Consider the following 13,969-nt stretch of genomic DNA (forward strand, 5'->3'; position numbering starts at 1 on the left):
AAAAAAAAAAAAAAAAAAAAAAAAAAAAAAAGAATCCATCTGCCAATGCATGGGACACGGGTTCGAGCCCTGGTCTGGGAAGATCCCACATGCTGCAGAGCAACTAAGCCCATGCGCCACAACTACTGAGCCTGCGCTCTAGAGCCCGCGAGCCACAACTACTGAGCCCATGCGCCACAACTACTGAAGCCCGCGCGCCTAGAGCCCATGCTCGGCAACAAGAGAAGCCACTGCAATGAGAAGCATGCGCACTGCAATGAAGAGTAGCCCCCGCTCGCCGCAACTAGAGAAAGCCCGCGCGCAGCAACAAAAGACCCAACGCAGCCAAAAATAAATAAATAAAATAAATTTATAAATAAATAATAAATTTAAAAAAATTTTTAAATGCTTTAAAAAAAATTCATATCCAACTGGTAGGAGGCTGGGCCAAATAGCCTCAAAGAACTCTTCTGATTCTTAGCTCTATATTCATTTAACACCTAAAGCAGCACATTGTTACCTCATGGGTGTAATGAAAGAAAACCCTCAAAGCAAAAGTAAGAAAAATTTATTTCCATACCTGTCTCTGGGCAAACAACACTCACAGCAAAAAACTGTCCATCACCACGCCAGGTAACTTGTGGTCTATGGTCATCCCAGGGCAAAGCAGACTCGTGCTAAAGAGAGGGAAAAACACAAATGTTACTGGTGGCCTTAAATGGCCCAGAATCAAACAAGCCTCAGGCTATTAAAGTTAAATCTTTTATATAAAGTTTAAGCTATCTAGAAATCGAGTTTCACAAAATCCTCAGGAACCCTTCCAGAAGGGCCCTTAGACCCAAAAATCAAGAGAAAAGAACTTAAAACCAAACAAAACAAAATCTTTCTCTGGACATTAAAAAGTGGCCTCCAAGCATAACAACAGGGAAAAAGAGCTACAGATCTAGATATTAAAAATAACGAGCTAAGGAATCTATCAGGTAACTATATAAGGAAATTAATGCTTGTCTAAATTTAAGAGGGTAGTTTCATTCACTGAGTAAACTTCACAACGCTGCACAGAAGAGTTAAGAAGATGAGAGGAATGTGGGCAGGGAAGAGCCAGAGGAGATAAAGCCAGCAGCAGTGATGAAAACATGGACAAGCTCCGCATTCTGCAGCACCGAAAGAAGAAAGGTTTCCGGTGCCACTTGCATCTCAGTCCCGAAAGCCTTGAAGACAGAAGCCAATTCTGTGGGACTGGGGACAAATGACCACCTGAGCGTCCATCATCACATTCCAGTGACAGGCTAAGTCAGAATGGTGCTAGTGCCACAAACTGCACAGTAGGGAATACACAGCAGCCTAACAAGATTTATTCTCAATGAAACTGCCCTGTGGTATACACAAACTTCCTCTAGTGAAGGGTTAGGAGACAATATGAGTTACACGGAATGTAGCCAGAAATAAAGTAAGGATGGAAAATGTAACGGCAGGCAGTGTATGATTTCATCTATCCTAGAAGGTCAGCACAGGGAAATCTCCACATATAATATAGACAAAGTGCTTCCATTTGCTCAGGCCCACATCTGGGGATTATCCTCAATTCCTCTCTCTCTCTTACCCTACATCTGATCTATTATCAATAAATCCTGTAGCTCTATCCTTTAAAATGTATCCAGAAAGAAGGAAAACATAGTTTCATCCAGGAAGAGAAATCAGGAAAAAAAAGACTAATATATACATATGTAGGAAAAGTATAAAAACATGCACGTGAATGATCAACAGTGAACGCAGGGCAGCAGCTCCTTCTGGGGAGGAAGGGGGAGGGTATCAGGAAAAGATACAGAGTGCTTCATTTCTGTCTGTGGTGAGTTTTTTTTTTAAATGAATATTGGTGATAATTATTCTCTATGTGAAAAAAAATAACAAAACAACTTGGCAATAAAAAAGAAAAAAGGATCTTTCTAGGATGACTCATTCCCTAAGGTCTCCAAACAGCTTGTTTTACTAGAGCAGAAGAGATCTGTCCATTACCGCCCTCTACCTGTGAAACAGAGCAGGACCCGATGGTCCCCCCAACCCCATGTCCTCAGCCTGCCTTTTGTCTGCAGAAAAACTTTAGCCAAACAGTAAGTTTAATCAGAGAAGTGAGAAAATGCAGAAACAAAGGAAAACAGCCCAACATGACTAAATAATAATAGTTTAGGCATTAAGCACAGTCAAGGACCTTTTTAGTTCCTCCTCAAGGGCTACAGATAATATTCTGAGCCATATCCTGTGAGCTGTCTTATAGATACTGAAACCGCCACCAGGTGGAAGACATTAACTACATGATGACCAGACTGTGGCCATGACATAAGCTGCCACAAATCCAAGAACTGGCCTCCAAGAAATGGGAAAAAGCCGACCCTGGAAGTAAAGACTAACTGTACTTAATAATCAAGATGATGCTGGTCAGACCACCGCATGACCAATTTCAAGATGACTGTCAGAGCTGCCTGTACTGTTTCTGCATGTAGCGCCCCCTCGGCCTTTAAAGCTCTTGCCCACTGGTTGTCAGGGAGGGGAGTCGGCCTTTGGACAAAAATCGCCCCCCCCCCCCCCCCCCCCCCCCCGTTGCTGGCATCCAGCGGAATAAAGCAAACTTTCCTTTCCACCAACCTTGCCTCTTTATTGGCTTTAGAGCGGCGAGCAGCCGGACCCCACTTTTGGTAACACCTGGATACCTAAGAGCTCCTGGTGGGTAGCAGAACTTCTATTTGTTCCAAAGAAGGTTCCTTATCCATCAGACCAATCTTACCATTTGCATCTGAAAGGCGGCTTGCCTGCCTTCTGATCCATGGAACTGCGTCTCCTTCCTGCCCCAGCCAACAGTGATGAACTTGCCTAGAGAACGAGTGAGAATATGCAAGACAACCAATAAGCTAAATAAAATAGAAGCAGTTTCATAGCTATTCTTCATGAAGTTGGGTCCTCTGAGACCTCTCAATAGATGGACCAGCAGTCAATATTTTAAAAACCTATGTTCCATATTATATACTGAAGTGATTCTGAAGACTTTGAAATGCCCTTATCTTGGAATTCAAGCTTTACTGCCATTGTATGTAAATTCCCTTGATGACAGTCAGCAATCCATCCCCACTTTACAAGGAGAATGAAACATGAAGAATCTATGCAATATGTCCACAGATAACAAAACATAAAACTCAAGAAGACAAGAGCTGGGAATAAAATTCCAATCGTAAATTCAATCCACTAAATGTATCCAACCTCCCTGCTAGTGTTGGAGGAGACCATGATTATGGAATTCAAGCCCTCACAGAGACTGACACACCCTAGTGACAGAGGCCAAAATTAGAACACAGGGCTTCTGCCTTCCAGGCTGGGCTTCTTTCTAAATTATAATGCTGATCTTACATAAAACATAGAGTCAGCTGCTGAAATAATGCACCCTCCTGTTCCTGAAGGTAGGATCTGGCATCCACCTATTAGAGGTACTACAGAGATGCCCCTGAAAGCATCGGCCAGATCCAGGACCCAATATTTCCCTCCTACAACTGATGCTGATTCTGACGAAGCAGAGCTGTTTATAATTTCTATAAATTATGGGTCAGCATGACCGTTTCCTGTCTGCTCTGCTTGGGCACACCCAAGTATTGCAGTATCCCGAAGCATACCTTGCTGCTGTGTACAAATAGTAGTGCCTATCCTGGTGCACACCCCTGGGCTTCTATCCGAAAGTTTCCACAGAGAGATAAAGGGTCAAGGAGCGAAGCAAGACAACTTTTCCCGTGGGATCAGATGATAAGTGGTGGAGTTACAGCAGGAATCAGCAAACTACAGCCTGCATTTGCTTTTACAAGTAAACTTGTATTGGAACACAGCCATACCCATTTCTTTATGTACTATCTTAAGTGCTTTCACACTACATCAGCAGAGTTGAGTAGCTGCAACACAGACCATATGGCCTGAAAGCGGAAAACAATTACTATCCAGTTCTTTACAGAACAAGTTTGTCGACACCTGGGTTAGAAGAAAAATATCTATTCACCACTCCACAGAGTGACTTTTTGTACTGACAAATACATTTCTAAGACCTAAGACCCTGACTTGGACTCCCTCTCCTTTGATTTACTCTATTAGATTTCTTATGAAAAAGTCGGTGGGATGAGCCAGGCCCAGAGCACTTTCCCATGCAAAGATGTGTTGGTTACTACCTCTATTACTATCCTCAAAGCTGGATGCCCCAGAGTCCCACCCCGGGCCCTAGATCCAGCACCATACCTGCTCCCTGAGCAAGCACATCTAATCCCAAGATTGTAAAGATTCCCCACATGCCAATGACTCCCAGTCCGTGGCTCAGGCCTCTCCTGAGCTTCAGCCCCTTCTACTTACCTGCTTTACTTGGTGATCCCATATGGCCCTTAAACAAATCCAAGAAGGAACTCATCACCCACCCCTTATAGACCAGCACTTCCCCACCTTCCCTCTCAGATACTGACATCTTTATTTCCACCACCTGAGCTTCTGGCTAGAGTCCTACTAAACTTTCTTCTTCACCTTACATACCCAAAGCCTATTTATTTCACTTTCTAAACTGGTATTTCTCAAACTAGCTAGGGCAGGAGGGGAACCATGCACACATATTCCAAAAAGTTTCTCATAATTCCAAAAAATGTACTCCTATCCTCATTGAGAATCAAAATTTTCCTGCATTTTTCCCTTTTCTAGTCCCACACCCACCTTCTTTATCTCTCATGTGGATTCCTGTAGCAACCTCCTACCAGATCACCCTGTCTCGTCTCTTCCCTCTCCACCAATCAATCTTGCATCATAGGAACCTTTAATGACTGATCTCCTGTAACTTCATGTCCAAACTCCCTATCAAACTTAATCAAAATCCCTCCCCTTTATTTCATTCCACATCCATGTCCTGTCACTAGGCAATGCTGAAGTACTCACAGTTGCCTGAATAAGCCACGCTATGTCAAAGGCCTCCATGAAACATCCCTGCCTTGGAATGAACTAATTCACTTGCTTGCACCACTCCCCCACCCTCAAGCCTCATCTACCTAACACCAAGTCAGCCAAAACTCAGCTCAAGTTGGCCTCCTCTGGGAAGCCTTCCATCCCCATTACTCCCTTTCTCTCCTTATGCTACCCTAATACCTGCACATCCTGTTATTACTGACTCCTTAAGGGAAAAGATGAATTAACCACAGCACCAAACACACTGCTGGGTTCACACTACCTACTCAAACATTATTTCTGAACAAATTATTTTTGAATGAATAAATGAGTAGCACTTTTCTAAATGATTTCTTAGTAGAATGAGAAGTCATGAAGTTAGACCCCAGCGAAAGTTAAAATACCATCTCCCCCATCCTTCTCCTCAATCAGGCCAGCTACCTGGTGCCCTGAAGTTGGCCAGAGCTTCTTACACTCAATAAGCATCTCCACTCTTCTCCTCTTCAATACTTCCACAGCCTAATGCCCATATCACCTCAGCTAGATCTTAGCAAGAAAACAATATGATGGGTCCCATGAAAATTCAGGTCTAATAAGTAGGAACAAAAATCAGCTCTCTATCCTGCCTCTCTTGTCTTCTCCCCAAAATTGTACCTCAGAAATGCTTTCCTTATTCTAGCTAGTACAGTCCTTTCCATTAAACCCCCTAACTAAGCCTGTCCTGGGGTTTGGGCAACAACTACCCAGGTGATTCTAAGCACAGATTCCTATTCCCCAAATTACTGACAAAGCCAGCTCTCAGACTTGGAGAGGAACCAGAGGTACGCCTTTTAAAATCTGGAATGAAATAAAGGAACTGGTCTATCTGTCAGTGAATTAAGTTGGGGTTTAAGCTTCATAGTTCTTTGGGCATATTATGATGTGGCTATCAGTGTGCAAGACAAGTCACAAAATGGTTCAAACAAAGCTATACTTACTTTCACCAAAATCATCCTGGTGGATTTGCTGTTCCATGATTGGTTCAAACTCTTTTGTCATCATAATTAGGGTCTGTTGACCTTGGAGGAGCACAAACAAGAATGATTTTGTTCTCATTTAGCATATCTGCCATTCTGTAAGTATCTACAGCATTGGAAGCTACTGAGCTGGAGTGGAGGAGTTTATAGTCAAAACAGGGAAGACAGAATTTATTCAAAATGTTCTGACTCTCATTTTTTAAAAATAGTTTTGACTGGGTAAGTCACCTAGTACTTATTCTCAGCTATTTATGAATGTCAAGCTAACATTAAAGTCCACATAGCCCTCTTCCACTAACTTCAACGATTTAGTCAGCAAGGTATCTCTTCAAATGTATACCTCATCAGGGTGCTAGTTTGCAGAAACTCATCTGGAATGAAAAGACTTAAGGGAAAAAAATAGGACTGGGAGAGCAGTTCTTAGAATCAGTTTATTTTATGTAGCAACTCTTCCTTTTAGAGTAGGTTAAATATTGTTGACATTTTAAACCATAGCTATGGACCTTAGCAGCAACTTTTTAAAACAATATATTAAGAAGTAAAACTTAACTCAAAAACACCACATTCCCTATAGATTATCATGTTGGTATCCTTGTTCCAAGAAATGGGTTTTTTTTGAAACTTAAGCACCCTAAAACTTAAGCCTGTGAGATATTAGGAGTCATGTTTTATAAAAGTCAAGAATTAGGGACCAGTAGTGACAGGCTTACCTGTGGCAAGAAGCACCAGCTCTTGGTCAGGACTCCAACTCATGACAGAGATACCACTGGCTACACTCCCGACACATTCCAGCTGAGAGAGACATTTTAAAATGTTAAGGGAGATATGAAAATATAAGCATCTCCATAAATATTTACTATGACCTTAATCAAAACAATTAACAAAACACACGAAGGTGAAATTATTCAGTGAACATTTATTCAGTAACAGGTATTAAAAGACCAGGCATGATACAGACCATAGGGACTGGAAGTGACTACGGCCACTCCATTCCTCCCGTTAAGGAGATAAAAGATGCCTCTACAGCAGGGTTAGGGATGTAACCAAGGTCTCTGGGAATTAAGTGGGGGCTCAGGACAGAGACTGACAAGTGGCCCAGGACAGTCCAGGAAAGCTTCTCGGAGGAGGTGCTTTGAAGGGTAGGAATAGGGCCAGGAGGAAGAGACTGGGGGGGAAATGTGCAGTTAAAAAGAGCACTTAAAAATCAGCTGCAACTGTAGAGCCTAAGGTATACATATACACAGGAACGGTGGGGGTGGGAGGTGAGGCTAAAAAGGAATTTGGTGAACAGTAAGAGGTCTTATACGGCACAATAAGGAATATGGATTGTGTCTTGCAGACATTGTGATGCCACAAATGTGAAGGATCAGCACCGTCTGGTGGAGACTGATGGATTGGAGGAGCTCAGTAATTAGGAAAACGTTCTACAAAATGTTTTGAAAGTAAAAGCATACCTTTTAAATGTGAGAAATACTAAGTAAGTTATACTTGATGGCTTTGCTATTTCTCACCATGAACTGAGAATAAGATTTATTGTTGTACTAAATGGAACCGTTAAAAGCAAAGGTGCCAGATTTAGACTGCCAGGGTTTAAATCTCACCTGATAACTGTTTGACCTTAGCCTAGTCATTTAAGCCCTCTGTGCCTCAATTTCCTCTTTTGAAGAACGGAAAAACAACAATCTACCTCATAAGGTTGTAGTGAAGATTAAATACAATTCTGCATGAAAAACACTTGAAAAAGCGCCTGGCGCATTGTAAACATTTAATAAATGTCAGCTGCTATTATTATCCTATGATTAGTAATATGACTTGTGATACATCCATGTTAAAGAGATCACAACTAAGGGAGTAATCAACAAAGTTTAAAAAGCTGTCAAGAAGGTGAGGATAGAAATCCAGAAACTAAGCCTTATGCTAAGTAGAGAAGGAGGCAAATGGTTGAAATCTATCTTCGCTGGCAGTCATAAGATGTGCATATAATGATAGCATATCACCTTAGCACCTGTAGTTCAGGGACTCTTAAAGTTAGCCAACAAGGAGAGGCTTATTCAGCATTCATAAAAGAAAATGTAAGCCATATAAACATTTCAAAGGCTTCATAAATTGAGAAATAAAAGTTACAACTCAGGATCAGATATACCATACAAGAATGGCCAGATTTGGGTTTTTGTTAAGTTCTTATTTGGAATGTTCTGATTGTTCTAATTAATAAATGCAATAGACAAAACTGAGTTTTAGAAGAATCCTGAAATATAGCTAAAGCCATGCCAACAATTTTCTGTAAAGAATTATATAATGCAAAGACTTTAATTTGCAAAATGCTTAATATTATGGCTCCTGACATTTTAAACTTCTACGAAAAACTAGTGACATGAAACAAAAAAAGGCGTTTGAGGATGTCTAAGATTTCCTACTCACTGATCTCTTCCACTTACCTGGTGTGTGTTGAGATTGCAAAGTAGGACATCTCCAGAAGCTGTGGCCACACACACAGACTCGTGATCCAGCAACTCCTGAATACCAACAATGCAGCCACTTCCATCCTCTGGGAGAAAGCCTTCTGCCACCAGAGGAATTTCATTTTTCACCTTTCACCAAAACAAACAAATAAGCAAATTAAGCCAATCTACTTTCAAGAACAATTCATCACACTTCCAGAAATACTTTTTAATGCTTCTTTTATAATACAAAAGCTTTCAAAAATGTTTTTTTCCTAGATTAAAACCCAAACTTTCATTTGAGAAATTTCACAGCACTACCATCTTTAACACAAAACACAGTTCATGCGACCTTTGTGCCAAGCAAACATAAAAGCCCGGTATCTTTGAAAATATCCAATAAAACATGAAGCTAATAACTATGATTTTCTAAAATGTATACAGTATGGGGAAAAGGGACTAAGAATGTAATCACCTAAAATACATTAGTAGCAGAATATAATTAAGGGAAGGTATCAGAATCAACCTAAAGAGCTTTTCAATATACATATGCTCAAGCTCCAGAAGTGAAGATTCTGATGTAGTTGGTATGAGATGGAGACTGAAAAAATTTAAAAAGCCCTACAGGAAATTTTCACCTGCATTCCCACTTGAGAACTGTTAATAGATAGTATTTACATGGTAGAAAGGGTAAAAAGTAGGGCACCCCACAAAATACAATGTCAAAGCTTTGCCAGCTTAGATTAAAACAGAAGCAGACTAAAAGACAGGGTACTAGTTATGTCTAATATGACATCAGTATAAAGCGAAGGGAGCATTCATTTGGGGGGCACGTAAATTCAGAAAGATTTAAAGGAAAGACTATTTGGGGAAGCAAGTTTGGAAAAAGACAAGTCAAGAGTCATGCCAAGTGCTAGCACCCTCCATCAATAACTCACCTCTCTTATGACAGGGTCTACTTCTATCAGTCCATGTTCTGAGCCAATGAGCACTGTGTCCTGTTCAGTTCGGAGAGAGAAGCACTGAGGTTTCCCTGGAGCCTGAATATCCCTGAACTCCAAGCTCCGAAATAACTTTAGATTTCTCATGATGAAGCGACTCCTGAAAGAAAAGTACAAATATCTCTTGATGAAACTTTAATTTCTCTGAGAAATAGAAACAGCTTAGTAGCGATAAATCACACTCCAATATAAGCAAAATGATTCAGGGAGCAGAGAAGTTAGAATAACCAAGAAAAAAAAGATCTAATCTGAACCCACACAGAGATGAGTGGTAGCAATCTAACCAACTGTGTATATCTATGGTCTACAAATTGAGGCTGTGAAATCTATTTTACGTTCTCACTCTTTGAAAGAGGCAAGATTCTCAACTTCAGAGTTTTTTCTTCAAAAAAGATTTAACATCAGTTATCCTGAAGGAAAGTTGAGAAGAATGCAATGAATGAGAAAACATTTTATTTTGCACATGAGGATATTTTATAACTTGACAGATTTACAAAATAATATAAAAATCCACATATATACTGGCAGTTGAAGAAAATAAAATTACTTTAATATCACCAACTACATTTATTTATAAACTGGCTCTATATCTTCATTAAAAAATTAAAATTGAAATCAAACATAGAAATAAAGAAAAGCAGTTATGGGACTTCCCTGGTGGTACAGTGGTTAAGACTCTGCACTCCCAATGCAGGGAGCCCGGGTTCGATCCCTGGTCAGGGAACTAGATCCCACATGCATGTCGCAACTAAGAGTTTGCGTGCCACAACTAAGGAGCCCATGTGCCGCAACTAAGAGCCCGCCTGCTGCAACTAAGGAGCCCAAGTGCCACAACTAAGACCCAGCACAACCAAATAAATAAATAAATATTATTTTTTAAAAAAAGAAAAGCATTTATTGTTCTCAGGGAGAAAAGAAGACACTATGAAATTACAACAGTATACTTCAAAACGATGACCAACAATTTGAGGAGCTTCATAACCTGATATAACTACTTCACATTACTCCACTTCACTGGCCTGATTTTCACCAGGGCAGTAGAAAAGCTGAGAAAAGAACGATCAATAGGAAATCTACCTTGGTCTGACAAAATCAGACTTGTTTTAACGTATAACATTACCTAAGAGGAAAAAAAAGTTAATGTGCTGTATATTTATATCCAGACCTCTTTAAGGTTTATACCGTAATTGGAAGTCCCTAACTTATATTAGGGGTGACAATTACACAGACCACACTGGCCTTCTTGTCACCTTAATCCAAGGTGAATTCTCTCATCTTGCATTTCCTACTTATGACAATGAAAGAATAAACATGAATTAATCCTTATACTACATAGCAGATAAAATGTTAAGTGTAGTAGAGTGAGACAACATAAAATGTGGGTTAAGAGGAAGGCAAGCCCACACGGTGGAAGTGAGGAAGAGAATCATGGCAAACAATGGTTTTGTGCGCTTTCATGACAGTTATATTCAAAAACTTCTAGAAATTATTCGAACCTGTATTATACCATACAGACTTTTTATTTTGATCTAATTCTATATAGAAAGCTTGGGTTTTTGAAAGCATATAAAAATTACATTACCTTTCATCTTTAAATAGCATTAAGACGACCACTGACATAGATCTGAAAGGATGGGTGGATTTGAGATGAGAGGATGTCTGGCTAGAGGGGAGTAAACATGGGACAGAGCAGTAAGAGGTGAAAACAGGCGACAGAGGACCAGATGTATTTCAACCTGGTTTAGCTAATAATAATTCTGTTGTAATTGTTGCCATGATCAGAGCATCAAAATGTCTCCCTGTGAACTTGGATTCTATTCACCAACAATCCGTGGAGCTCTGGGGTCCGTGAACCCCAGCATAAGAATTTGGAAGGCAAAGGCAGAAGGAGCTGAGGAGGACTCCCTTTTTCCTGTTACCTTGCTGTTTCAGTCAATGTCACCCCAGCAATGGGCCTTCATCCTTCCAGGGGCCCTTAGTCCTACCCTCTGGCACTCCCATGACTAGCATGATAACAACCACCCCAGAGGTACCAGCACTAACCAGGCAGGTACTCCCTCCAGGTGCCTGAAATCTAGTAACATGGAGCTCCTCCTCTGAATTCCAGAGCTATCAACACCAGCTTTCCAATGCCCCTCCTCCCAGGTCATGATAACCCCAATGGCTTCCCTTGTTTTGATCCTCAGACCTAGCTAAGTGTTGTAACTGCTTTCAGCAGTTTACTTTTTTAATTACTTCACTGCTCCCTTTTGCTTTTTGCTCCTCCAGCAGGCATTTAACCAATTCTTCGTATTAAATTCTGTTGAAATACTGTGTGGTTTCTACTTTCCTGACTGGACCCTAACTGACAAACATATCAAACAACCTGAGTTCTCAAATCACTGAGCTTTCAAAATCACGGGCCAAGTGTCACAGGGAATAACCTTTTGTATTCTATTACAAGTTAATCACTAAAGGGATGCAGCCTATAAGCTAAAATTATACATAATGACCCAACTCTCAGAACCCTGACTCCCAGGTAATGAGCATTAAGCTAAAATACTTTTATTTAGCTCACAAGAAACATCCTGACCAGGCCCACCTGTGAATGCCTGCAGGGAGGAAGAAATTAACACATCCCCTCTGGAGGCTGATGAGAACCAGGAAATGTTTGACTTTACTCCCTCCCCTTTTATAGTATAAAAGAAGCCTTAATTCTAACTCAGGCAAGATGGGTCTTTGGGGGCACGAGCCCACCATCTTGGTTTGCTGGCTTTCCGAATAAAGTCGTTATTCCTTGCTCCAACACCTCGTCTCTCGATTATTGGCCTGTAGTGTGGTGAGCAGTACGAGCTTAGGCTTGGTGACACAAGGGCAGCTCATCATTCATCGCCCTCCTCCCCAACCCTTCCAGCCTCAAAATGAACTTCTCTAAAATTTCACACCTATCAGCCTTATTCCCTTACCTTCTCAGAAGTGTCCTACTCTTTTTCAAGACCATCAAAGGAGAACCCTCCAAACTCCCCCAGGACCTTGGCTTATTGGTACCCTTTCTTTTACATCTGCAATCTCCAACTCCCCTGCCCTCAAATGACTCATCCTTTCTCAGTCCTTAAATGTGCTAAAGATCTCTCCACACCATAGATCAATTCTGGATCCTCTCTGAAATTTCTGACAACTCCTCTATTTTCTTCCCTTGCTCCTTCATCCATCCACCTCTTGGCTAATTATCATGCCCATGACCACAAGTACCAAACAGATCACTAATATGCTTAGTAGATCTAAACGTCCAGCCCTGACCCTCCCTAAACTGAACACTCAACTCACATTTTCAACCTTCTGCTGTTACCACAAGGATTTCTCAAAAAGCACATCAAATGCAACCTGTTAAATGAAGTACCTGCTATTCTCCACCAAACTAGTTTCCCCTCTGGGGACATGGCATTCCTACTTTCTCTGTCCTCCAAGCTGAAACTGTGTCTGCTTCCCTTTTGCCCACACTTTCACAGTAAACTATTCACTGGTTACTGCCCTGCCTGTCAATGTTCGGTTTGAATCCTTTTACACAGTACCGTAATCCTACGATCCGGTTTGTGGCCTACATCATATACCGACTGAGCACTTGCTAAGTGCTAGTTCTGGACAAGAGATGACTGACAGTTACTGCCTCCTCAGAGGTCACAGCTTAACGGGGGAGAGGGCCACATAAGATACCACATTACATGGAGATGCACGGGGACAACACCTCCAAGGAAAAGTTGCAGATGCGACAAGGGACTCGCAGCACACCTGAACTTCTATTACCGTCAGCTTCTATCATGCATTGTTGCGCTTTAATTGGTGCATTACTTGGTTCGGCAACTGCAAGGAATCCGAAGACTGGGTAAGTGTGCAGCTGGGGGAGCAGCATATCATTCCCCCTCCTGCCGCGCCGCGCAGAGCCCTCTGAGGGCCGTGGGTGCAGCAGGCGGCGAGTCTGCAGAAAGACAACTCAAGGAGCGCAGAGGCGGTCAAGCCGCTCTTCACTCCCAGACGAGCAGCAGGCAGCGGTTGGGCGCTAGGGGGTCCCCTTCATCAGGGCACCCTCTGGCGGACAGGGCCCGTTTCCATGCCCCCACCCCAGCTAGGCCGCTCGAACGCTCACCTACGCCGCGCTCTGAGGAAACGCAAACAGCGGTGCGTCCGCCCAGGGCTGCGCACGGGCCTCTCCCTGACCGTGCTTCTGAGCTCTCACGACGCGCACTGGGTCTCCGGGCCGCCAGGCCGCTCGAGCCCCTCCGGTAGTGGTGAAGCCAGGCGGAGGCGCGACCCGCGAAGCATGTACTCGCAAGCGAAGAGAGCCCGACACACGCCGAGCGGCGACGGATTGACGTCGTGAGTTGGAGGGGGCGCGGCCTGCCTTCTCCGTCTCCCCACAAAGATATATGTGGAGCTGCGCTGGCCACCGCCCCCTATCCCTACATCCTCCTTCCCAGCCTATTGTATTTGATCCCCGCCTTGACGTCAGACGCCAAAGCTCAGTTAAGTGGGGCCGGTGGGTGGAGCCTGTGGAGCCTGCGGAGCCTGAGGAGCAGCGCGCGTGCGCGCAGCGCGCGTGTCTCGG

General features: G+C 42.5%; 1 protein-coding gene across 4 annotated transcripts in view; it reads right to left on the bottom strand.

Annotated features, from left to right (window-relative positions):
- Window positions 1-13,740, bottom strand: part of LOC114890438 (elongator complex protein 1) — a 34,396-nt gene extending 20,656 nt beyond the window's left edge. Inside the window, exons 1-7 of one of the 4 annotated variants that reach the window (XM_029213893.1) lie at window positions 13,515-13,740; window positions 9,325-9,487; window positions 8,384-8,536; window positions 6,656-6,737; window positions 5,907-5,987; window positions 2,762-2,847; window positions 560-656 (exon numbers count right to left, since the gene is read on the bottom strand). In XM_029213893.1, the coding sequence (XP_029069726.1) occupies window positions 560-656; window positions 2,762-2,847; window positions 5,907-5,987; window positions 6,656-6,737; window positions 8,384-8,536; window positions 9,325-9,474 (649 nt within the window). In that variant the 5' untranslated portion in view covers window positions 9,475-9,487; window positions 13,515-13,740. Of the gene's footprint in view, window positions 1-559; window positions 657-2,761; window positions 2,848-5,906; window positions 5,988-6,655; window positions 6,738-8,383; window positions 8,537-9,324; window positions 9,488-9,730; window positions 9,764-13,510 lie in introns of those variants that run through there. The other 3 variants (XM_029213877.1, XM_029213883.1, XM_029213899.1) reach the window with 3 other exon arrangements.
- Window positions 13,741-13,969: the final 229 nt, after the last annotated feature.

The sequence above is a fragment of the Monodon monoceros genome, unplaced genomic scaffold (assembly GCF_005190385.1).
Source record: "Monodon monoceros isolate NGI ecotype Baffin Bay Population unplaced genomic scaffold, NGI_Narwhal_1 Contig568_ctg1, whole genome shotgun sequence".
Lineage (NCBI taxonomy): Eukaryota > Metazoa > Chordata > Mammalia > Artiodactyla > Monodontidae > Monodon > Monodon monoceros.